General features: G+C 37.8%; 2 protein-coding genes across 3 annotated transcripts in view; one reads left to right on the top strand and one right to left on the bottom strand.

Moving 5' to 3' along the window:
• Positions 1–6,208: 6,208 nt before the first annotated feature.
• On the bottom strand, positions 6,209–9,768 carry LOC148070917 (protein FAM72A). The gene is made up of 4 exons (XM_087801498.1): positions 9,244–9,768; positions 8,865–8,942; positions 8,409–8,533; positions 6,209–7,897 (listed from the first exon to the last, which is right to left on the bottom strand). Exons 1-4 carry the CDS (start codon positions 9,393–9,395, stop codon positions 7,806–7,808), a joined length of 447 nt encoding a protein of 148 aa, XP_087657624.1. The 5' UTR covers positions 9,396–9,768; the 3' UTR covers positions 6,209–7,805.
• Positions 9,769–10,857: 1,089 nt separating this feature from the next.
• The window catches only part of srgap2 (SLIT-ROBO Rho GTPase activating protein 2), a 51,242-nt gene continuing 35,217 nt past the window's right edge, over positions 10,858–26,882 (top strand). For both annotated transcript variants that reach the window (XM_087801659.1, XM_087801658.1), the window contains exon 1: positions 10,858–11,308. In XM_087801659.1, the coding sequence (XP_087657785.1) occupies positions 11,242–11,308 (67 nt within the window). In that variant the 5' untranslated portion in view covers positions 10,858–11,241. The remainder of the gene's footprint in view (positions 11,309–26,882) is intronic.

Genomic DNA, 26,882 nt, shown 5'->3' with positions numbered 1-26,882 from the left:
GCGAGATCACAGAGACCGATCTGCCACGGCAGTCGCAACGACTCGGAAACCAGAGCGACGCCTCTGCAGAAGTCGCCGCGACTTCACTGAGATTTGCTTGAGACGTCTTTGTAGTTTTTGTAACGTCTCTAGTAGTCGTCAATTTGAAGTCTCCCAGCCACGGCCACTTATCTGTTCGGCAGTCGGGCGGTGAGATACGACCCTTAAAACCAGTCTGAACCAGCTGTAGAAAGCCTAATCAGACACAATCCCAATGACATATCAGGTCACTTGAATTTTGTATGTCTTTGTACAGTGGGAGGAAACTGGAGTGCCACAAACAAACCTTGGTTCTGTCCATTTTTGAGTTGTCTCGAGCAAGATTTTTAAATTTGACTGATTGTTATTTGGGCAGTGTAATGTGATTGTAGATGTTTAGGGTGAAATTCGGGAAATGGGGAAAAAGATCAGACACGTTTAACTTATTATCATAATGTGATCTGAGTCGACACTTGTCACCACAAATACCTTCAAACAAAGCAATCTGTTTTTTTTCCAGAACCTGAAATACAAACTGTATGTTTTAAAATATAAGTAACAGGTGAGGTGTGTGTCAGCAAGAGACGCACACCTGAGTGCGATGGTTTCTATGGTCCAGAAGAGTAGAAGGAGAGTGAGCGAGCAACTGTTGTGAAGATCACTCTGGGCTGGAAGTGTTATAGTGGCATCATGGGACGTCTAGAGTTGAAAGAGTGCGACCCTGGACTCAATTTTAGAGTTCATGGATTTAAAAAAAAAAGGGTTAGAAAAGTTTTTTTTTAAGTTAGATGGCAAGTTGTATTTTATGGTATTTTTTGGGTACATTTTTGGGTATCACTCAGGAACTGTTTCAAGTCCAACCATAGCAGCTAAACACACCCGCGTGTTGACTTAATTAGAAGCTTCAATTCAACACAAACACTTTTTCCTATCCATGCTACATGAGAGTTGTTAGTGTTTTAAATTGATTTAAACTGTAAAAACACAGACAAAAATCATTGATATAACGTTGTTGATCAACAGTTTTTTTAAAGTCTTTTATTTCAACCTTGGACCTTGAATGTTTTTTCCTAATCATATGAGAAGCTGCAGATTTATTTATACAAAGATCGTATTAAATATGTTATTATTATTTTAAAGGGCAACTATTTTGTTGATGTAAGTGTGTCTTAAACAGATGTTGGAACTCTATTGTATCATCAGTATGTGTCCGTTTGTACAAAACTCTTTTTTCATTGAAATATATACATTAGAAAATGAATTTAAGCCCCGCCCACTGAAAAAACGTTTTCCTGGAGATCAAATCTTGTTTTTCATAACCACACCCAATCTGCTGTGCAGGTCAAGCATCAAGGTTTGTCACCACGTGTCATCAATCCTGGAAGTCTCCACATCCAGGGGACTCATTGTATCAATAAAGGGGCGTGGTTACAACTGGCTGGAGGAGGAGTTAAGACCATTATTAAATCAGAATGGACTCCGCTCTCGTAACCTCTCGTTCGCCCAGATTTCAGACGAGGGGATCTTTATAAAGTAATTACTTCAAAACATCATCATAATGAGAAACTTACTGCATCTTGGAGAGGAAGACTTCAACATTTGAAACACGTGAGTGTTGCTCTTTAAATAATTATAAATGAAAGATAAAGTCTCTTTGTAGATTAATATTTAATATTTATCTTTAAAAAACATTTTAATAATAACGAAGATAAAAAGTATACCTATCTGATTTTATATTTGATCAAATCAGTTTTAAGAAAAGAAAATATTACAAAATACTGTGGAAGAAAACAATGATGATATAACAATTATTCATTATCATCAAAAAAAGGGAGTAAATAGAAAGATTCGTAAACTTTTACCTCACAAATGTAAAATCGTAAAAGATTATTATTGTTTAAACATACATTATATTTAAAAGAAAATAAATATTTTAGTAATAATTCATTTAAATGGAATTGTTCTTTGAGTAAATCATTTAGAAAAACATCATTACAACAGTAATTTAAATACTTTCTAAATAAAGAAATAAATCAGAAAAGGAAATATTTCTTCTTTCATGGCAGGAAGTGAGAAAAAAGGTGGAGATAATCTCTTTCTTCATCCTCCTCACAGATCCAGCAGCCTCGAACCGGACAAACATCTGACAACAAACACGTTTGATGCTGCTGTTGGTTTGTTAACTTGAGTCCCAGTGGTCCGGGGCAACGGGGAGCAGATCCAGGCCGGGGATGCTGAGATCCCTCATGACTTAATTAGTGCTCTCTGATTCTCCACATTAGTTTACAGTGAAGGAACAACTCTTATCCCTCCATGTAATCAGAGGGCCCAGAAGAGTCCAACACAAAGAAGCCTGTTTGAAGTTCCTCCAGCACACAAGTAGAAAAGCTCGGACTGAGAGAGTCCGTCGACACCTGCAGCTCTGCTCAAACACTCCTGCTATCTTCTGACGCCATTGTTCTCCTACCTTTTGTTTTGCTTTTTTGTGGATTACTGATCACATTACATTGATTCGTCTAATTATTTAACACAGCGAGGATTGTTCGTTTCAAACAGGCGTGATAACAGCCATCAAAGAGCATGAATGTGGAAAAGAAATGGTTGTTTATTTAAGCGTCTTGAATGGATGTGCAGCCGTGTTGACACTTGCGGTGACCAGGATTTTTAAAAACCCTCCTGTTGCTGTGATGATGATGATGATGATGATGATGAAAATGTGACCTGGTTTGACATCCACATGTCATTCTGGCAGTTACACATAATGATAATTATTATCATTTCATGTCACACAGTAAAAAAGAAAATGCTGTTGAATTATTGAAAATATATTTGTTTATTTACAAAAGCTCACAATCGAATTTAAATTCATTTAGATATTTTGTATTTATATAAATTAAAAAAACGCCTAAAATGTATTTAATGAACAAACACAACGTTTTGTGTAAATATGTAATTTTAACATAATGATAAAAAGAGGAATTGCATACGTAATTGTCTGGTTTGTTAAAAACTGCTTGTGATTTAGCAACTGAATTTACAGGTAGTGATTTCAGATGAAGAAATCCATCGCAGTATTTATCCACCTTCCATCACGCGTCAGTTGAACTATATAATAATGGTGCAATCCTGACATCTAGCGGTCACTAAAGGAGGTTCATGGAGTTCAACCGAGTAGTATGAAGAGCTACCAGGACCAAGTGTTAGTAATGATAGGAATATTGAGCAGTGGTAGTATCGGATTTATTAAAAAATAATGGTAAGAACTATACGTGTTTTAAAAATACCACAAACATTAATTTATTTTTATTAAGGCACCGCACCTAGTGTAATTTCTGTTTTATTCAATGTAATGAATTAATTAATAATTTACACGAATATAAGGTAAGGTAAGGTAAAACTTTATTGATCCCTCAGGAGGTCTCCTTTGGGAAATTGTTTATACATTATACATTTATAATATACATGTTTTAAAGACAGAGCTTCAAAATCGCAGATAAATAATTAAAATCTAAATTAAATAGTACATTATTAAAAGAATAATAGGTTATTTTCATTGTTGGTTTTGATGGTTTTGATTTGGTTATCCCTTGATTTTAAAGTAAATGTCATGAAAATCCTAAATTTATAGTTTTTCATGCAACATTCTGGTTGTTGGAAGAAATAAAATAGCGACAAATCTAACATCTATTTCAGATGTTTTGGATTCAGGGAGACTGAGGTCTGAACGTTATGTGCCAGGAATAGAGGAATAGATCAATCAAATATATTTATTCGATCCGTTTTATCTTTTATCTTATTTTCATGTCCATTTTTATTTTCTAATCCACTATTGTTTTTTAACCAACATTGTAATTTTCAAATTCCAATATTTCCATTTTTAATTTCATGTTATACTGGCACTATCTAAAGCTTCCCCTCCTTGAGAGTCCAGCACCCACACCCCAGTAGTAGGCAGTAAATAAGTTCTCGTTTATGTGGTTTAAAAACATTAAATAGACGGAATGTCGAATACTGAAATCTAAATGGACCTGAACAAATATGTGATAAAAAAAACAGTCGAATATGTTCGATTAAACAATAAAACATTTCTCAGTGACACAGGGAAGAAGGAGGGAACAACACTCGCGTATGAAGCGACAAGAAAAACTTCACGTCATACTGTCTGATTGTGTTTACACACTACCACCAGCAGAGGGTAGCAGAGTCACAAGCGACTTTTCCACATGGTCGTGTACGATTCATTTAGTTGCACCTACTTCCAATATACAGATGGATGAATAGATATAGTTCTTTATCTATTATTGAGATTCAGTTTACCCATTTATTACTTTTTCATAACGGACTTGACTCCGAATGTAGTGTTTGTGTAACGTGAAAAATGTCTCAAACATTATTTATAAACCTTCTTGACTGAGTCTAAACAAGTAAGTGAGTAAAGGTTATTTGTAAACGCCTTTCTAGACCAGGGTCACAAAGCGCTTCAACAATACACAGTTAATATATATACTTTAAAGATCAAGACACATAAGACAAACACAGGAGTGTTTGGAGTCCCAGAAAATCAGGGAAAAACCTGCACAAATAAAAATGTCTTAAGAAGTTTCTTAAAGGAGTCAGTAGATCATCAAACACAGAGAGAGAGGAAGATCTTTCCAAAGCTTAGGAGCAACAGTCTGGAAGGATTTCTCTCCACTGGTCCTGAACCGTGTTCAAGGAACCATCAGTAGATTCTGATCCACAGACCTCAGAGCCCGAGCTGGGGTGTAAGGCTGGATCAGATCACTGATGTAAGGAGGAGCCTGACCATGAATAGATCTGAAAGTAAGAACATAACATGTTCACATGTTGACGTGCCTTTTATACTGTTTGACTTTCGAGCTCAAAGGCATTTTCTACCACACCCGCTTAACTCAAATACAAGTCACAACTCGTGACTAAAAGCTTTTACACTCTCAATGTTATATTTTTCATTTTAACTGGAGAGTTGTAGTGGCTATTGTTCAGTGATAGCTTGGGAGTTAGCAGCTACATTTCCAGATTAATATAAACATTCAACTTGAGCAAAACCACCTTTTTGTCTGATTTATATTTTCATTAATTAACATTTTTTATCATTTGTAACAAAATAAATCATAGAAATAGTCACAATAGACACAGCCGTTTGTAAATGATCTTATTTACGAAGCTCACAGCTAAAGTCGACTTTAATTACCTTTAATCCAAACACCAACCACGAGACTTACCCACTAAAACATCTCATGAAACCAGCTCATCGTGTGACTATTTACCATTCAGCTGTTGGAGTATCTGTTGGCAGCCATTTGTTCAACACGTCTGTCCATCTTCTACACAAACAAACACTGTCAACAAACACACTTTAAAGACAGCAGTCAGTCAAAACATGACGACTTGTTCCATTTTAAATCTGGAAAAAAGCCCGAAAACAAATGCGTTTGTGGTATCCCTCGTGATTGATATAACGGATATGAAATCCATGAAACGACCTCCACCACTGCAGATGTATTTCTGGAAGCCAGGGAGGTCGTTCACCTTGAACTGAGATAATATTCTATTTTCTGTTCAGTCATACATGAATCATATATATATATATATATATATATATATATTATTGTTTATATTCCTCTAATATTTGTATTGACAAAAAGTCAAGTTTCCTTTCGCCCCTACCAAACTGAAAGACTATTAAACACTGTAATAATAACAAAGTAATGGTGCACAGATACAAGCCTGTTGGATGGACATAATCTTTTATTAGTTACGACAGAAGCGACACGAAGGTTGTAGGTTTACTTCCGACTTGAGGAAACGTACGTCCTCCGTATCTGGGGTTTGGACACTCTGGTTTCCTCCCACAATACAGAAAAATAAAGAGGTTGATTGTCTTCAGGTTTGAGTTTGCCCTGCAATATGCTGGCAACCTGTCCAGGGTGTCCCTCGCCACTCGCCCTAAGCAGCTGGAAAAGGGACAAGATCCCCCCCCCCCCCCATTACTCTGATCAGGAAATAAACGGAATGAAAATAAGACACGTTTGAAATTTCTACCCGGTCTTTAAAGTCCTCCCTCATCCGGACTCTGTAGACAAATTGTTATCATTATTCTGAAATGATAATGATAACAATTTGTATCATTTTTCTGAAATGATAATGATACAGAATAATTTAGGAAAAGTAATTGGAAAAAAAAGTTTATTAATTTAAACAAGCATACAAAACAACAAAATCATCAATGCAGTTTCAGTGCAATTCAAAAATATACATACGCAGCAGTTAATTTAACATCGGAAACAGCCACTTGTGTCTTTTTTCTGTCTCGATTATCCTTTTACAGTTATCCTAGCCAGAGGAAGCTCATGAGCGATACCTTTCTTGAGGTAAAAATGTTTTGTTTTTTTCAAAATAAAAGCACTACATCACAAAAGGGAATAGTTGAATTACAAGAGAAAATAAATCTACGTCACACTACCAACAGAAACATTTGTAAACCATATAAAACGGTGCGGTTATACATTTGGTTTTAATAATAAATAGTTCAGTTACCAGAGAATTTCTTGTGCAAGTGGTGGCGGCCATCACGTTCAGGTACACAAAAATAATTTAATCATATTTCACAGGCCAATCGTGTAGAAAAGAATATGTAAATGTTCTTATATGTAACATTCTTTTTTTAAATAAATAAATGATGCATGTCGAGAAAAGCACCAGATGGTCTCTGACGGGGTGTCACTAATAATAATAAATAAATAAAGACTTCAATCTTAAGACTTGACGATATATTAAATTAATTTAAGGACAGAAGAATGTTCAACAAAACGGCACAGATAGTGATCTAGGGAGCATTCTTGCAATGTCACCGTCAAAAATAAAGATTAAATATAGATTTTTGCTGAATGACTTTTAGCATAAACGGTAGGGGGGAGGGAGGATTATTTGGAAATTTGCCTCCCATAATTAAATTTGTGCAAGAATGCTGCTACAATATCGCTGAAAGTAGCATAAGTCGGATTATTCATTTTGTTTAAATTTGTAATTCAATTGAGGAAAAATAAAAATGTCCAGAAAGTAGATCTGGGAAACCAAATGTCTCACAAGCCACCGTTCACTGGTAATGATTAACAAACCATCGGCGTCAGTTATAATCCAAAAAAAAGGATATCAAGTATAATGAAGTAGGAACAAATATGAGGCTTCGATGTACCATCCGTTTAGATTGGAATTGTAACATTCATTAGTTGTGCTATTTCACCAAATTATAGGAAAAGAAAATGCTATTAAAAGTTCACTTCTAGCACACGTTGTCACTCCAGCTTGTTCAAGATGAGGATTGTATCAACATCGGAAGAAAAATTCAAATCGGAATATTTTCAAACCTCCAGCACACGAAACATCGTTCAACAACGATATATTTTCCAAGTATCAAAGTCCCACCAAAATAACTGACAGAGAATCGTTGTGTGTAAAATAAAATCATGAGAAAAGAAAGTGTCTCACAGTGGGGAGTGAAGTGGAGAGCTCTATTTTAAAAGCAATGGGAACATAGTTCATGAAGGCGTTAATAGCTGTGCTCACGCATGTGTATTCAAAGTCCAGTCTGTCCAGCAGTGCTGCAGATATTCTACATCAGCTGTGAAATCATCGTACAATTTTATCATACATAAGTTAACGTTAAATTATTCCTTAAGGCCTCTCTTGAATCAGCAACAGGCTCCACTAGTCCTTCCTGTCCCTCTGTGTCGCTCAGGGTCTCTTATATTGTCCATTTTCCATCTCTACCTGATGCACTCCTCCTCTGATGGGCTCCTGGACTCATTCTCGCTGTCGTCCAGCTCAGGCAGATCGCCCCACAGGAGCAGATTCAGACCTACGGACATGATGGTAAACTTTACAAGAAAGACGACCATAACTAAATTGTTTAAGAGGACATGCTTTAATATGTGATGGTTTTATATTAGTTTGGTGAATGTATTGATAAAATAACTATGAGAGTAGATTATTATTAGATTATTTATGCATCTAATATAATTAGTTATTATTTAATAAATATTTTAATATTATTGTTGTTGTTTTTGTTGTTCATTTGTATGCGTCTTGATACAATGTTAATGTTTGTTTAATCTTTTTTGGTAAAGAAAAAAGGTGCATCACTCAATTTCTCCAAAAGAAAATTGACCCCAAATAGTTGATTACGGCTTCTTCTCTCCACGTCTATATTCATCCCTTTTATTTTCATCTTTTCCACCTGACGTATGCTCATAACGAAAGACATTAACAGCAAATATAATCCTAATGGAAACCAAAATAGGGGGCAAGGCTTCATGTACAGAACTGTTGTTTTTCATTACTTGTTGTGAGATAAACAAGATGGAACCCACCTGTTTCATCCAGCCTATTAAGAGTGTAAACTGCATCACTATTGAACATCCAGAAATGCCCGTTGTTGCAGGAAAGCAGGCAGGGTTTACACGGGGCCACAACATGATAGCCCACAACATTCCCGCTGAGGCAAAGAGAGAGAGAATAAAGAAGAATCATTTGTCAGCATTTTAGGACATTCACTGTTGTGGGTCTATTATCTAACAGATGTTTGTTTACTAGATGTATACATCAGCAAACAAAAGAGAGTAAAAACAAACCAAAACAAAAGCATCATTTTGTGTTCTGGGACAATGGCGTTGAAAATAAGCATGATAACAATAACTAAACTGTTGCTCACACCAAGAGTTGAAATGGATCAAAGGCTACATTTCCCTGTCGTCTGATACTAACCTTTCTGCACAGCAGATGGTGTTGCTAAAACAAACCCTGGAGGGTGAAAGAGCTTTACTTACCACTTGAGACAAGCGATGTCTCTCAGTTTGCATTTGCAGCTTTCAGTAGAGTAGCAGCTGGCTACAAAGTCAACAGTTCTTTGGAAGAAGATTTGTGGAAAAGAAAACAGAGAGAAAGGTTAACACCTATACCTGGTTTACATTGTACAACAGTTGTTAATAATCCAACAAAGACAAATTGAAGTTCTGCCGGTTTGACAGGTGAACATAGTTCTGACAAACATGGATATCACATAACATATTGATCATATCAATTATTATTATTATATTATCTTAAAGATAATCAGTTATTCAGTTCCAAAACATTCCAATATTTTTGACTATTTGTTGAGTTTCTTCACCAAATAGTAGTTTTAAAACAGCTTTTTACAGTACATACCTGTTTGGGGGAATATCTGTCGAATAAAGCTCAATTTCAGTATCCGCAAGAAGCACCGCTTTCATGCCTCTTGTGCAGAGCAAACTGTCGCAGAATATACAGTTGACGTGGCTCACACACTTGTTTTTGAAATTAGCGTTGGATGTAGACATGGTTTCCACCGCTATGATATACCTATCTTCCTTTTTGCTAGTCGGATATCGAACACAGGAGGTGGTGTTAAAATATAGATGCTACAGGGCCTATTTTAAGAAAGAACTGTTGAATATAAATGCAAACTTTAGAGGCTAAATGCTAAGGAGTTAGCCGGTGTAGCAGCTAAGGCTTTCCTGTCAAATGAACGAAAATACACCGATGAGCTAATTCCAGGAACGCCTCGAGGAGTAAAATGTACTCGACAAACGGGTAAATTATTAGCAAGAATCCCCACAAAAACGATCTAGCATCGCTAAACCAATTCGCTCGACTCGTTTATACATCCAGCTAACAGAATAGCTGTCAGCTTTGTTTACAACATCCTGCTATTTAACGCTACTTCCTGAAATTATCTTTGAACGACCGATGGCTCGACGCTGATTGGACAGCCGCACATTTAAAGCAACGCCATTGGCGTAAAATGGCCCGTAAACGCTAACTTTAATTGGCCAACTGTAAGACTCAACCCAGGAGACCCTATTCGTCGAATAAAATGTCAGTTTAAAACGTTGGTCCAATGAGACCTCGCGAGTGTCTAAGAGTTTTTTTTTCTATATCAAAACTAAGGGGTACAAATTATTTTAAAAAAAAAAAACGAATACAAATAATTATTGACCTTCTAGTTGTTAAAATACAATTGGCCAAAAAAAAAAATCACTTCTGCAAGAACACGAGGTAATAGTTGTTTTATTTATTGAAAGATGTCAAAAAAGATATACTATAGAATGATTATCAATACAAATGATTATTTTCTCACAATAATCACAATTCATTTGATATTATGAAAGGTGTCATGAAAATGTCTTAAGACGTTTTTATTTGTTCAGGCTTTTCCTTGATTTTCTGGAACTCCTGTTGTGTTATCAATTTTATCTTGACCTTTAAATTATATACTTTATTGAATATTGTTTTGATTGTTTAAGCACTTTGTGACCCTGGTCTGGAAAAGCGCTATATAAATAAAAATGACTTACTTACTCACTTACTTATATGTGATGCCGCGGTACATACTCCGAAACAGCAGGTGGCGTGTGATTATTTTATTACTTACATTTAAGTTATTCTGTAGACGAAGAACAAACAAAAAAAAGTTCACAACAACTTAAATGTACTTTTAATTTCTGTTTATCTAAATGTATAGATAGTTAAATTGACCGTAACTTGGTTTAGCTATTTCAGTGTTAATTATTATTCCAGGCACACACATTTTAGTATCGTTTATTTATCCAGGGTTGTTATTTTGACTTTAAAAGTAAGTGTAAATATTGTATTTGTTTATACTTCTGGCACATGGAGGTGTAACTCGGACTGCAGCATGAGGGCATCCTTCCCTGTCCTGCGCAGTGGGCGCTGACCAACCCCTCCATCTCTCCTCCTCTTTTTGCTCAAATTCAGGGGGCGCAGTTTTTTTTTTTGTTACTCCTGCAACTGTGTGTGTGAAGAAGAAACCACTCCAGCAGCCCCCCGAACAACACATGGAACTTTCTGTGGAGTTATCGTCGTTTTAAGGTGGAATGCATTCCTCTTCCCTGGAAGCTGTTTGCTCCCAAACCGGTTTGTTGGAGGAGGAGGAGGAGGAGGTGAAGAGTTGCGTGGAGACTTGAAGCAGCAGCAGCGCCAAACTCACAATGCGCCCTGAGTGAACGAGGACAATACACATCCACGGTCACGCTGAGGAGCAGCATTTTTTATTTTTCCTCTCGTCTTCTTCTCCTCTAACAAGGTGTTTTTTTTTCTTCTGGCGGTAAACACTGAAAAAGACTTGCGACCAAAAGGGGGGAAAAAAAGGCTTGATCTCCAGCCATGACGTCTCCGGCGAAATTCCGAAAGGACAAGGAGATAGTGGCCGAATATGAAACTCAAGTTAAAGGTAAAAACTTTTAAACCCCTTTTTTTACACTACATAAAAAAAAGAAGCGATCAGTCACATATATTCTGTTTTAAAAAGCTAAATACATTTCCACGGCGGTGCTGCCAAAATAGTCCAATTTAATATAAATGGATTCTCGTGATCTCCAGGGGTGTGATCGTTTCTTTTTTTTTAATGCAGCACGTATGGACTGCAAACACACTCGTGGGTGATGTTTTTATTTGACCCAGCAACTGAAAGAAGAGTGTTTATTGAGCAGATTTGTCAGAGAGGGTTTTCGACTTGGAACAAGGCAGGGCGTTTTCTCTCCCACTCTGTCTCCGGTGTGTCTGTGCTGCTGCTGGTGTCTCTCCTGCTGCAAACGTGTTCTAGGGCTTAATGTTACAATTTTTAAAGCGATCAACCTAAAAAAAAAGAAGGTTTTTGGACCCACGTTGATGGTGAAGGACGCCCGGTGTGGGAGGTTTTCCTGAAGGGGCGTTCAGTGGTTAACAGGCTGATTGGTGTGTTGGTGGATGCTCCTGTCGTCAGGCAGGGGTACTCCACAGTGACAGCCCCAGCTTATCTGATCTATAGGTGATGTGGTATGTGTGGGGTGGGGGGGGGGGGGGGGGGGTGGAAAAAAGGAGGGATGTGAAAGAGCTCGAGCATGTTTTTTTTTTTGTTTTTTTTCTTCCACAGCCTTTTTGCAGTGACAGATCACCTGATTAGATGGGCCAGTACCTGCCCTGTCACACCTCTTTAGAGCAGGATTCCTTCAGTGTCTTCTTGATCCCGAGATAAAACGATCTACCCTTTTTTTAAATGAATGGTTGGAATGTAAAAGAGCTAAAAAGAAAACATGTGCACAAACCAATCAAACTGATGTCAACATAAAACTCAACATTTTACAAAATATAATCTAGGACAAGACCTATACATATATTTTAGGGGTGTGTATTGTAAAAAAAATTGGCCATACAATGCGACGATATATTGCGATACTGTAGGAAAAAGGATATATTTGTGGTATTGTCGAGTACTTGAGTCTGTTGTTGCAGAATCGACAGACCGCATGACTCTTTGACTAAGTCGTAACTGCTTTCATTTGTTTAAAAACCAGAATATGTCCAAACATCGGCTTTTAAAAGCTTCTGGAGGCGATCCTAGCACGCAGTATTTTGTTGTTCCTTTAGCAGGCGTAGTACATATCAACTGCCTAAAGTTGAATTGTAACATAAAAATGAAGAAACGGAGAGAATATTTGCATGTTAATTGCAAATAACAACAATAAAATAACAACAACACCCGTACTATTGTTGTAATTGTTTTGTTTGTTTTTTAATGTAAATGTCATTGTACAATGACTGTAATTAGCACTGATATCAATTAGCTAAACTAGCAAGTTTACCATTAGGTCTAAAACTTCAGTTATATTACATTACAAAAAAGGTAACCGTTTTAATTTCTGTCATTTGTTCTAGGCTAGAAAGGTTGTGCTTTATGGACCCTATCTAGCCACCAAAAGTAGCAAATATATTATATTGTGTGGGTAATTTACTGCTTGAGTCCTTGGCTCCTGCAAGGGTTTGATTGATACCGTCTTCCGTTTATGATGTCATTTAAAGAAACTGATAAGCCAGAACGTTTTGGCTTTAAGGATGACATGTAAAAATGTAGGAACATAAACACTATAACACATTAAATCACGCTAAAAACTATTATTTTATTGTTTTGATAGAACCAGGTCTGGTTTAGATGATGAACTGTAAGTAAGTAAGTAATTTTTATTTGTATAGCGCTTTTCCAGACCAGGGTCACAAAGCACTTAAACAATCAAAACAATACTCGGAAAATGTCAAGAAAGAATAATTTCAAACCAATGTAAGGTGCTACTTCTATGTACGACTTTCCACTGCCTGTCATTTCTGTCGGTTCTGGCTAAGTTGTTTGTCGTATTATGGACTCAGTGTTTGTCGATTGACCTCTTCTTCAATTCCTCCTGTCAGTGACTCTCTTGTACACAGACATTCTATCCCCTCCCTCCCCTCCGAGCCAGATTTGTCCACACCATAGTGCCGCTTCGACAGATGAAAGGGTGAACCTGCCCTTCCACATGGCTGTGCGAGCCATATGCATTTTTTCCCATCTGTGCAGGGATGTCTCCAGGTGCTGTACGTCTGCGGTGACATTCCCAGCAGTCTGCCTTCTCCGAGACAGTCTGTCATTAGCCTCCACGGTGATTCTCTAATAGGGGGGTGTCGGGCAGTACGCATGTCTGTAATGCTTCCTCATATCTGCGAGAGGCCAAATTATGTCATAATCGTCCAGAGAGAAGGAGTCATTATTCTGAATCACTCACTGCAGCAACATGGGAAAATAATATAAAATCCTCCCATGACTTGGAGAAAGAGTGTCACACCCTTTCCTGTGCTGACTGACCCTCGTGATCCAACCATAGGATCAGTAGTGGATGTTTAGGTCAACAGTGAAGCTGCAAACCCACTGCATTCTTTGGTGATGCAGTTCATTTGAAAATTATATTACTCATACATACCTTCTTTTTTGTCTTCTTGTGGCCAAATCAAGACTCCCTATCTTGTACCAAATGTGGCTTCTTTTAACCGATTTCTCTTCACTATATATATCCAATGTCTCTTCTCTTTAAGTAAGTAAGTAAGTAATTTTTATTTGTATAGCGCTTTTCCAGACCAGGGTCACAAAGCGCTTAAACAATCAAAACAATATTCAATAAAGTATATATTTTAAAGATCAAGATAAAACTGATAACACAACAGGAGTTCCAGAAAATCAAGGAAAAGCCTGAACAAATAAAAACGATGTTTCTTAAAGGAGTCAGTAGATCCATCAAGCGCAAAGAGAGAGGAAGATCGTTCCAAAGCTTAGGAGCAACAGCCTGAAAAGATTTCTCTCTTCTGGTCCTGAACCGTGTGCGTGGAACCATCAGTAGATTCTGATCCACAGACCTCAGAGCCCGAGCTGGGGTGTAAGGCTGGATCAGATCAGTGATGTAAGGAGGAGCCTGACCATGAATAGATCTGAAAGTAAGAACCAGAATTTTAAAGTTGATCCTGAAAGAAACTGGAAGCCAGTGAAGAGTTTTAAGGATCGGAGAAATGTGAGTTCTTCTACTAGAGCGGGTTAGAATTAGAATCGCTGCAGAGTTCTGAGTCAACTGCAGGCGAGACAACTCCTTCTTGTTAAGACATGAAAACAAATTGTTACAATAGTCCAGGCGAGAAGAAACAACCATGACCAATGAATATTGTCGTCTACAAGCCATCAAAACCATCTTCAAACCGACACCGTTTCACCACATTACCTGTCCCTTTAATATTTAAAAAATGTCCTCACGTGACACCATGAGTAATCTTCATATCTAACACAACTGAACTCCACTTCATCCCTAAAGCAGCCAAACACCTTATGAATAAACTTGTTGCTTATATGCACAGGAATCTCAGAACACTTTTTTTAACATGTATAACTTATTTCTCTAGCAAAATATTTCCCTATTCAAGCGATGATTTTACTGTAGATGTGATGTTGTAGGTGCTGCTAACCATGTTTATGATATTGATCAGGCTTTTTTTTTATGGTCTGTCTGATCAGCCGGCTTAAGAGATGTGTACAGAAATTCAATCTGTTGGTGTGTTGAATAACTGGTATTGATTTCTTCGGTTGGAAAAGAAATGATATGGCTTCGTCCCAGCAGTCTCGTTTCTTTAACAAGATACCACAGACCATAATTCATCATGACGGGTTAATAAACGTACAGTAAGAAATGAATAAGACAAACAAACGGTTACAAAAAAAAGGTCGTATAGTTGTGTTATAGATTCAAGAATACTGTTTTCTCAGTAAATTCATTTGTTTATAAAGTATATTAAGGTTTGTTTTTGTCAGTTTATTTGTTTAAAGCTGTTAAATACACCAAACTCCACTATCAGAAGCAAATAAAAGGTATTGTATAAAATATAATGTAAGTTATTTTAGCTTGCTTTTTTTTATCTTGATTCTTTCACGATGCATCTCATCTACTTCCCTGCTACATTATAGTGGCTTGTAGATGACAATATTCAGTCATGGTTGACCTCTACTTCCAACAACTGGAAAAGTTGTTTGACATCTTGTTAGTGGAGCGTTGTAAATGCATATAGTTCCCATTATTCGAACAATGCGGTTGACCTTTTCTGCTGTGAAAGAGGAGAAAAATCAGTTAAGGCGTAAGAGTCTTGCAACATTATTGCAGAACTGAACCCAGCTTTGGCGGATGTGCTCAGAAGATGCTGCAAAAGACCTCTTGAAGCAAATCAATTGAAGGACTTTTTCGAGCTCCGTTTGTAGAGCGTGTTAAACACTGTGTCGATTAGATGTGAGTCTAGTGGTGCAGTCGCCAACCACAGCTCCATCCCGCAAAGATGTAATTTACTTGTGTCTCGATGGTTTCGAGAGTGTGGTGCTTTTGTGGTCGGGCAGAATTAAAACCGCTGACGGGGCTTTTTTGTAATCAGTCAGGAAGGACGAGCTTCTGTATTCGGGCTTAAACTCACCGATGGGTCCTGAGAGTGTGTTCACTTCCTAGCTGATCCTGCTTCTTTTGTATCTGGCCCAACAAAATCCCTGAGAAATTTCCTCTCGATTGTAAATTACCGACTTCTATTTTGATACGGTATCCCAGCGTTGTCGGGGTTTACGGCTTCAATTGCTGCATCAGCAACCAAGCTGACACAGCAAGAGTAACCCATTGATTTTTGTTTTCGCTTCAGCCGATTCCTCTCCGGCTCCATGACATGTCGCCGCGGGGCTTCTCCGACACCTGAGAGGAAACACATTGGCTTGATTTAGGAGCGCTTGACTGTTTCTTGAATTAATATAGTATTTAATCTTCAGACAAACTGGGAACGCGTGTCGTAATGGATCCGATTTCATGATATACAGTTAAAGAGCATTTTCTTTGTCGCTCATTGTTGTACATTAGTGTAACCGAAGTGGGGAAAAACAAACACAGTGTGGGCAAAAGAGATGATGAATATATAACCAAGGTGAGAGTAGCACAGGGGAGAGGCCAAGGTTCACCTTCTGGATGACTGCTGGTCATTGGTGCCAGATGTTCCAGATGCTCTGATTGGGCAACAGATGGTTCCTCGTGCTTTGGATTCTTCTTGAAATTTTTGTGTGTTAATGTGTGGAAAAGTTTGTTCATGATTATCTAAAAGGCATTGCTGAGGCGCGGTATTAATGTTTCAAGGGACGTACAATTATTAACTTCATAGATAAAACAAACAACATAGATTTAAACAATTTCCCCGTAAGTATCGTCATCTAGATAAAGCACTTTTACCTTGCATACGTCCACCAAGGAGCTAATGTCACATCACTTAGTTTGTTTAAAAAAATAAGTTACATTACTTTAGTCCATGAAAAAATTAATGGATATTATGATTATGATGATCAAGTATTTTAATTTAGCAAGTTATTGGTAGGGTTGATATTTGCATGATTAACTGTAGGTTTTATTTCAACTGTTTTAACTCAAACCTTGTTTTACAAAACCTACTTATCTGGCAAACTTAAATGTTAACAATCTAAGTGATTTGTAAAATTGGTCCAGGATGAAATTGTTTTTTCGGATATTGCAAAAAGAAAGGAAAGATTTGAAATGCATTTATTATCATATTATTCGGAACACTGTTTTTTCTTGATGATTTTTTTCCTTATTTTTTTTTTCTGTCTTCAACCTGGTGGTTTTGGTGATAACTGGTTGAAAAGTCACCCTTTTGCAAAAATCCACAATACAATTTAGTCTTGATGCATCACACAGTAACCGGAAGTAAAAAAAAAAACCCCGTCCACAATCGATGTTGTTTATCCAATAAAGTTAAAGATTTATACTCTTTAGGTAGAGCTAATCTATCTGCATCACATTTCCTGACTTAAATGTGGCTGACCAGAGCCTCTGGAAATAAAAAGGGGCCATGACCCCTTTTAGGGTTCCTTTATTCAATTTTCACCTTCTTTAGCTGTCACACACACACAGCAACAGCAGGACAACCAATGACTGCATCCTTTGTGTCATGCTGTTCACTTCCTTTTATTTTATTCTTTTATTTTTCCCCTACCTGCATCCAATGAGGTGTTTTTCATCCTTTCACTCAATCATTTGTTCCTTCTGAGACTCGTCCCGTGAACTATGACACAGTGTTGCAGGTTCCATTACAGATTTGTGTAACGCTTATGCAATATTTCCTAAAGTGAAATAAAACCAAATTTCAACATGACCGTTTCCATTGACTGGACTGAGGTAATGCAGCTCATTGGCATCTGGATCTTTACAACAGTTTGGCAGTTCTCTTTCAGTAGCAACTGAAATAAAGCTTGCAGTTGTCATAACTGAGAAATGTATGGCAGCTCTCTAAGTCAGGTAAAGAAATGAATTGTGAGTTTAAAGTGGATGGGTTATTACTGAACCAATCGTTTATTTTGTGTGTTCATATTAATGCTAAACACTAACGGTTTCAACACACATCTTCATATCAACATGGAGTTTAACTTATTTAATGTATGAGAAAAGCACACTGACGGAGCATGCCTCTGCCAAGAGTTAAAAGCCAAGTTTCCAAAGCGGGACTAATGTTACCATTGATGCTAGCTGCTACACTAAAAACACACTTCATAGGTATAGTGGCACGATAGTTGATTTATTTTGTCATTTAATTGTAAGACAAATTTTCCAAACTGCTACATCTCATTGGATTTGGCTCTGTGAGCAGCAGCGCATAGAAGCCATACAAGTGAAAATGAGGAACCATCATAAATGTAGAAAAAAAAACAAGGAAAGCGGAGTCACTTCTAGATTAGCCCATTTCTAACCAAATCGTGAAGGCTTCACTTAACAAACCATAAGGGGCGTAACTCCACCCACGAGTGTCCTCATGTAGCATCATTACCTTGGATTTCTAGTCGTTGGGTTTAACATAATTCAACTGTTCCCTTGAAATGTGCATTTTTAAATCAAAACATTTTTTGCCAATTTACTGTCCAAAATATGAGCCTGTGTGTTTTCTATTGAATTAAATGTTTCCACTGAATATCATGAAATTTTAAGCAGCCTCGTAGCCGAACCATCTGGTGGAGGATGTTTGTGTTTGTTGGTTGAGGACAACTTTGAAAACAGCAGGATCTATATAAAGCAGGACTCGGAGTGAGAAGCCCACTCATATCCTCTGTAAAACAATCCATCGAGCTGGTGTCCAGCTGTAGATAAACAGAGGGAGAAGCCGAAGCGAAGGGAAGGAGAGAAAACGCAACAGTAGAAAGGTTGGACAATGTTCTCGAGGGACGCCAGAGGAAACAGGTTTTGTTTGAACAGCCTTCATACGTGGCCGGAGAGCAGGGGGAAAAAAAGAAAGGAGTCCAACTAAGAAAGGGAGGGGTGTGGATGAGGGAGGGAGGGAGGGAAAGAGGTAGAGTCTGAAACAGAGGAGGAACCCTGCTACCTCGTGCTGCCTGATCCATCTGTTCAGCACAGTAGGTATACCAAGAGTTTGCACTTGCTATAGCCTTTTTTTAGTTTGCATCTCTCTTCTCGTTCGCTCACCCTTTCCATCAGCGGCTTTTTTTTTTTCTTTCGTCGCCAGTGTCGGTTGCCAGGGTTACTGAATTGGCCCCATTTTTCTGGGTTTGTGGGGAGTGGAGGGAAAATGAGAAATAATAATGTAGATTTGTCTTCCCTGTGGGGTCTGGCTAATCAGGTTACCATACCACGGATCACACACACACATACACACACACACACACACTGACACACAAACGCGTTCGAGATGTTCTTTTCAATCTTATTCTTCGTCTGTCATACCTGTTCTTTTCCTGACCCCGATTTTAATTCAGGAATCCAGGCTCCTCAGAAAATGTTCACGGGTTCACCCGCCAACTTGTTGTGTTGATTTTTTGACATCCCGCCACGCAGCTGTTCATTTTGAGTTCATCAAACGTGCGAAAATTAACATTTGGATCACAATCCTGGACTAATTGCATCCTCCCTCAAACGCTCACGTCGGAGCTGTGCATCTCTTCATGCTGCCCCTTGTTCAGGTTCACGCCGCCTCTAATGCTCTTTTAATGAAGGCATTCATCACTTCTTCTCAGCTGGATCTGCATCACACGTGCGTTCACACACACTATCTAGCGTTTTTCCTCTTTGCCAGTAGTGTCCCTGCGTGTGAGGACACCGTGTTCTCTGCACGGTTGCTAGGTGGATGCACCACTTCTATATCGCTGGATCGCAGCATCGACACTGACTGATGCTTCAAGTCATAGAAAATATTATCCTTCTATACGCTTAATCCTAATAGTTTATCATGAAACCGAAACATCACACGTGTGTGTCGTACAAGCATTCTTAGATTTAGTCGGTTCATGTTTCCTGATGTTCTGCAGATATAGTCGTTTAAAAAGCGTATCAGGATCTTGTTGCACCTCGACTTCGAGGCAACAAAACAGGAAGCTTTGTTGAATGACCGGTAAAGCATATCTGCCTGGTGACATATCAAAAGTGGAAATGATACAGAGCGACGTGAGAATTAATGAGGGAAGTTCTGTCGACTTTAGAAGGATCTTAAAGCACAAAACGATCTGATTGAAGTTTAAAAATATTTTTTAATTTTGTTTCTGACTCACAATTGGACAGATTCATTTAATAAATGATTGTATCATTATTTTATAATAAGCATTTTGAGTTTGCTGCACACTTCTATGGATAAATGCGTACAATCAACTTATTAAATTACCATGTATTTTTGCTTTTTTTAAATGGAGTAAAATCAAATTCTGTAATAAGTCACGCTGGTGTCAGAAGTGGGATCAAGTAAGTATTTCAAGAGCTCAAGAGATGATGGCTGATGACAGAACCATATCTCTATTAAGTATTTTAATTCCTTACTGACTCACATTTTAAGTTTCTTGTTCTTGATTGAGATAGACAAAGAAATCCAATAAAAATGTATTTTAAAACTTTGCCCAAATTACTTTAAAACTAGTGCCTATAAACCCTCTTAACCAACGATAGTACTGGACCTTTAAGAATATAAATCAAGCCACTTTTGCACTTCCAACTCTAAGAAAAAAACCATTGCACAATTATTGTGTTTAAATATCTGCTTCGTAGTGATCCTTGGAGTTAAAATATGCAGTAAATCTCTTTTGCTTATCAAAACTAGTCGATAAGATGAAAGTCTTTTTAATCCCTTTCTTAGATGTCTCATCTCGAGGCTCTTAAAGTACTAACCTGATTATCGGTGTTGACAAGCCGAGGGCTGAGTCTCACGAGTGTGGTCAAATAAGCCAACAGAGGATTAGAGCACACTTTGTCAAACTAACGTTGGTACACACCGTAGGTCCTTATCTAGTCTTTAATGTACTTGTATGTTTGTGTTTGTTTGAGATGCTGATAAACTCAGACTTTATTTCAACTGGTCGTGACAGTTGAAAACAACGGCTCATACCTAAGGCGAGATTCCTATCTCCGAGGTGGTTCAGCTTTTTCCTTTGTACACCTTGTCACGAGGTTTACGAGGTTTGTTTTCTTCTCTGATACAGGTCTGGGTGTCCTGCGGCTGCCGAATCCTCTAGTCTGTCATTTTCAAATACCAGAGATAGTTTGAGCTCTGTGACAGCAAGTGGTTCACCTGGTGCTGTTGACTGCGTCCAACCTATTTCAACCCCTTAAAAATGTGCTGCTCTCACATCTTAAATGACATTTGTCCAGTGGTTTTCCTCGACCATGTTATAAATCATACTCTTAAGTTTGAGTTTTTGTTGACATGGACTGGGCGCTCTGTTGACTCAGCTCTGTTGGATCAACTGCAGCTCTAGTGTTCATATCGATGCTGTGTTTTTTAACCAAATGTTTCTGAATGCCCTTTGCAGTCCAATCTTTAGAAAAGGTCATGATTAGTTCGGAATTAAGATTACATAGTTTGCTTTATGCACTTGAAGCAGCGAGGTGGGATTATCTAGAAATAAAGACTTGTTTTTTATTTATTTTTTATTTAAAAGATCTAGTACAAATATTACTAACTTACTTATTTACTTATACCAGATTACCAACACTTTTTGGATCTTTATATAAATGCAGTTTGTTGTTGGGGTTTTCATCACAGTTTGTCATGAAAAGCAAAGGTATATTTCTCAAGTTTATAGACTTTTTTTTTTTTTTAGTTAAGCGTCTCGTACCTCTTATAAAAGACTGTGGATGCTCAAATAATTCTTGTCCACTCTATTAGATGGCAGTCATATTCTCAGGTACAATGCCATAGTAGCGCCTTGGCACATGGTGTAGGTAAGTCACTAGATGTGACAAAAAGGGTTTTCTTTTTCCATATACATGCCAATATCAAAAGTGTAAAAACCTTTCGTGATACTTAAATAGAAGCTAGATATATGATCCACTCCTATTATAGATTTAAATCGTTTCTTTTGAAACATGGACCATGTTTATTATGTATGTTTTGTATGGAAAAGAGACTGTAATCAAGACAGTTATTCATATATCGTCATTTTTCATGCTAACATGTGTAACCGCGAATTTCTCTAAGGAGATGAATAAAGTATCTATCTAATGGTTGAATAAATATACTTTTTTTCTTGTTTCAGATGTTTATTTGTTCTTTGCAAACTAAAGGTTTTGTTTGGTTGATGATTTGAAAGGACCCACAAAAGTGTGTGTGTGTGGACCATGTGCTAGTCTCCACTGTGGGATACCCCTCTCAGATTTCGGCCGTTGCCTCCTCCCTTTACTACTCTGATGCCTCCCTCCCCCTTCACATTCCGACTCAGTCCATGTGCTTCAGACAGAGTGGAAATTGGAACATCCCTCCCCTCATACATGCGTATACACACATACTCATTCCTGTTGTGCACTGGTCCATGTGGGACAGGGGTTTGCGCAAGTTTAAGTGGATCTTGCCTTGTCTTACACTGGAGCAGATTGTTTATATGTTTAAGGGAAAGACTTCTGTCGTAGCTTGTGTTGAGCTTGAGGATGACAAGTATTTTTTGTTTGGACACACGGTGAGAATGGAAAAGGGCAGAGGGGGGGGATGCCCTTTGGCACAAAGAAGCTTAGCATCAATCACCTCATCACTTTGATTGCAGGCTCTTTTGACATATTTTTAGATCCTCTTTTCAACATTTTTTCCCCCTCAGTTTGCTGCTCGTCTTCTTCCCTTTGTCTGTGATGACATGCTTTGTGTTGGCCGTGCAACATGTGAAATGTTGTCTTGCCACTGGCCTTCTTCTGTGCACTGAGGTTGCAGTGGGTGGCACCACTGTTGGAGTATGAGCGAGACCCTTTCATGTTGCTGTGGGTCATTCCCACCCTAGACTGCAGATGAGAGACTCCGTTGTGAAGTTATCATTGAATAATTTATCATTCTACACATCACAATAACATCTTTAAACTCTCTGTCGTAATCGTATTCCAATGAATAACAAACCACAAGTTTTTCTTGGCACAATATCTGACGACATTCTTATAAAAATGAATGTTCCAACCATGTTTACTTTTTTAAAAATAAACACACAATCTACAATCTTAGAACCTGCATAATCTGGATAATTCCAGAGCAAATTCAGAAAATGTCTTCTTTCCAAACACTTGTTGCACCATTGTTTAAGACCAAAACACAAACGTATATAATGTGCATTTGTATATACAAGAGAAAGATGCGCTACTTCAGCTGATAATTCCGTCAATTGTGGCAGTTTTAGTACAAATGCTTCAACGTTCCTTATATTTGTTTTACATGTCGCACGTGGACAGATGCCTTCTGGATTGGTCGGAATAATCATGCTATTGAACTGTTGGCCACATAGATCGATATAATGATGGATAAATGAATAGCTGGATAGAACTGTATTGATTTGGAGGATTATTGATCGTACATCATACACAGGCCTAATGTGTTGTTCGATAATTTTAGTGCATCATTCATGTTAACACAACACTTTTTTTTAAATTAGAAAAGATGTAAAAAATGTGCTTATCATGTCAACAAGGCACGACCGCAACTTAAGTATCTTTGTGAAAACTTTTCCCTGGCTGCCTGTTAGCATTTGTGGCTCATCATTGTTCTTTCTAATGTGAACATTGTCTTTGGGATTTTAAATCCAGCCAGTTTCTACTGAAAAACGGATAAACACGAAATCACCAGTGTTTGCATGCTTGGCCTTAATTATCGGGGCTATTGTATCTCTGCGTAACACACTGGCACTTGTGGTGATTGTTTCTCATTGTTGGACGTAATGACCAAGAAGGATTACAGTATGTGTGAGTCAGGTCCCGAGCTGTATCTCTCACCATTGTTGTCCTGAGGACTGCTGTGGCTAACAATGATGGCTACTGTCCTAGCGAGTGTCACACATCGCTGTCATACTTTTCGTTCTACATCGTCCATATGCACACGGCACAGCTGGCCTCTGACCGCGTCTACATCATCGCCGCCATTTTGAATCCATGAATTATATTGTTGTCCTTGTTTCAAGAGGGGGGATGACACTCGATTCTAAGAAGAAGGGAACTTTTTTTTTTCCAGTGAAAGAGTTTAAGAAGTGGAGAAAAAGGGTTCAGGCCAGTGAGCTGAAGAATCCAAACAGCAGGACTCTTGCAGATCAAACAGGCTTCCTCCGCGGAGAAGAAAGGGAAAAGGAGGAAAAACAACACAGGCGGGAATAGATGGAGAGAGCACTCTTGTTTCTCTTCACAGGAGAGGATATAACAATAAATTGTACTAATGACAACACCCATCTTTTTTTTTCCCCGAATTATTTCTCCCTTCTGAGAGAAAACGTCTGGAAATGGATAGCGTCGAGTTGAAGGTGTGGTTCACACGTCTACCTCTGCTCATCACCACCAGCAGCTGTGGGCTGACATCCTAGCGTATAGTTTTGACAAATACGTTATGAACATCTCACAAGACAAGTGTGTCGTTACAACGGTGCTGAGTGCAATCTCGGTTTTCAACTGACGCATTATTAATAATTCAGCAACACACACTAGGTTTCTTTCTTTACTCTTGATATACATGTACCCTCGACATGGTGACTTGAATGAATACTATTATACTCAAGTTGTGATATCTGGAAGTGAAGTAGCAGCCTAGTTCATCTGTATGGTAACCCATGGTTTTGGAACCTTCATCCCAGTAAAAGTATCTTGGTACTTACTTGATGCCTAAGCAAGAGATTCCATCTTTGTACAATAAAGCTGGTTAAGGAGTAACAATCTTCACATCAAATCACTTGGAATCATTTAGCTTTGACTACAGTATATACTAGATAAAAACGAAGTCAAATTAATCACAAATTGTCAATATTAACTTAAATCAAAATGAGAAAACTGACAAACTGTAAATCAGATTTTGACCAAGACGTACCTGAAAACATCTAGCTAGTTAGACCACCTCAGTCTGCGGCCCAGTCTTAATAAGAACGTAACCGAACAGTTTGAGAACCTGTTTTTAAAGCCTTGTACATAACAAGTTACATATTCTTTATCCATCTATTATATGCAGATTCAGGCATTTATCCGAAACCTCTTGGAACAACTAAGATGAATGTTATTGTAGTTCACATTCCAGCTCATGTTAAGTTGTCGTTATACTACACAAAACACATTTTAAAAACAATAAAGAGTCCAGGGATGGTGTTATAAGTTCTAGTGCACTTGTCGAAAAGGATCGAGCAAGGCGCTCGGCTTTAGATGAGCATTCTTTCTGAGGTATTTCACTCGTTTACTTATCCAAAAAATAGAGATTTTCTTCAGGTCATCACTGAGTGTTGCTTGTTGTCGTGGTGCTGTTTAATACTGTATAAAGTTGCGTCCACTCCTTTTCTTTCTTTATCTCTTTCACCTCTCCAGGATAGTTAAAAAAAAAAAAAGAGGCCGAAGCCGGGAACAAGGGTGTGGCCAACCCCTTCAGTGAGCAATCTCATTGTGTTGCTCTGACACAGTCCTTTCTTTGACACACAGATCTCAATGGTCAGTGACCTTATGTTCCACTCTCCCCTCATTGCAGAGGCGTGTTCTCATGGTATCACCACTGTCCATTACGTCTTCCAGATAGCATTGTTATGTGTCCGGTAGAACTGGAGCAGGTTTTCGCCGGGGTTAAGGGTTATGTTTCCAAGAGAATGTTGGCTCTTTTATCTCGTCCTCTGATACTTCTGGAGTCTATATTTTTGACCTCTTGGAAATCTGAACTGTCAGTGTACATCTTGTTCTCATGTCAGTATGAATTAGATCAGTTGCTGTGCTGCACTTTTGTAGAAAAAAAAACATTGTAGGATTTACCCTTTACCTTAAACTTGACCAATTAAAATGCTTTCAAGATTTTTATTTTGCATTACCGGAAAAAAATAATATAAGGGCTATGTATTAGGAAGAATCTGGTGATACTATGTATCATGATACAATATATTGCGATACTTTAGGCACAACAATGTATTTTTAATATTTATGAAGTCATATCAATTAAAAAAAATTAAAATATGTCTAAGCATCAGTTTTGAAGCTGCTTGAGTCGACTGTATCCTCTCGTCCTCAGTCATTGTTGGGATCTCGTGGGGTTAAAATGTTAATTTAGTAGCGAAGGACAGAATGACTGCTTCCATCTAGTTGCAGGTAAATTAATTGCAACAAAAAATGAACAACAAATGTTTGCATATTATTATTTTATTTTACACACAGAATTTTGAACTGTAAACCACAGAAAAGTTAAAATATTAGCAAGAAATTAAGAAAAAAAAATGGATACAGGGCTGTTGAATAATACCCCTTAATAATAGTAGTAGTTGTTTTCTTTTATAGATAATACTAATTGAAATGTACTCTCATGCGAACAAGGCCAAAGGTTTGTGTTGTGCAGGACTTGCTGTTCCTAATCATTGTATCGTCAGACGAATATTTGATCAATGCGATGAAGCTGTCCCCACGTCCAACCTCATGTCTGCGATACACACCTTGCTTTCATTTACAAATTCATCCTCAAAGCTATTTGCGTCTCGCAGGAATGTCGTTTCATCCAGTTCCCACTGTAACAAATGTGCTTTTCTTTCTTTTTACTTTTATTTTTGAAAGATTTGCTTCAGGCTCTCGTCCAGGTTCTGTATGAAATTCAACATTTTTAGCCATTCAATGTTAAAGAATGATCGACCACCACCTTGTCAACAATTACTCAATATCATTTTTCTTTTTTCTGCTCACATACTTCTACTTTCATCTCATGACACACTGTTAATGTGTTCTATTTTCTGCCGCGTCTCTCGTCCAATTTCTTCTGGGATCCATCCAAACTTTCTGAATCATCATTTTCAATTGAAATGTTCAACCCCTGTTTTTTCTATTCAGTCTAGATCTCTGCTTTAACTCTTACGAATGGAGCGCATTTAGATTTTGCAGTCTTCGTTGACCACCATGCTTCTATGAAAATAACCAAAAAACTATTTCCTCTTTAAATCTTAATTATTGCCTCAGTTTGAATTTTTTAAAATGTATTAAATCAACTAAGATCTGACT

The sequence above is a fragment of the Callionymus lyra genome, chromosome 10 (genome assembly GCF_982586985.1).
Source record: "Callionymus lyra chromosome 10, fCalLyr1.hap1.1, whole genome shotgun sequence".
NCBI lineage: Eukaryota > Metazoa > Chordata > Actinopteri > Syngnathiformes > Callionymidae > Callionymus > Callionymus lyra.
Note: the sequence above shows the minus strand (reverse complement) of the source record. Positions and strands in the feature narration are given on the sequence as shown.

Excerpts from the sequence above, each read along its gene's own strand:
- LOC148070917 (XM_087801498.1), bottom strand. The coding sequence starts at position 9,395 with ATGTCTACATCCAACGCTAATTTCAAAAACAAGTGTGTGAGCCACGTC. Across the intron at positions 8,534-8,864 it reads GACATCGCTTGTCTCAAGTG|CGGGAATGTTGTGGGCTATC; the intron begins GTAAGTAAAGCT and ends TCTTTGCCTCAG. Across the intron at positions 7,898-8,408 it reads TAATAGGCTGGATGAAACAG|GTCTGAATCTGCTCCTGTGG; the intron begins GTGGGTTCCATC and ends TCATGTCCGTAG.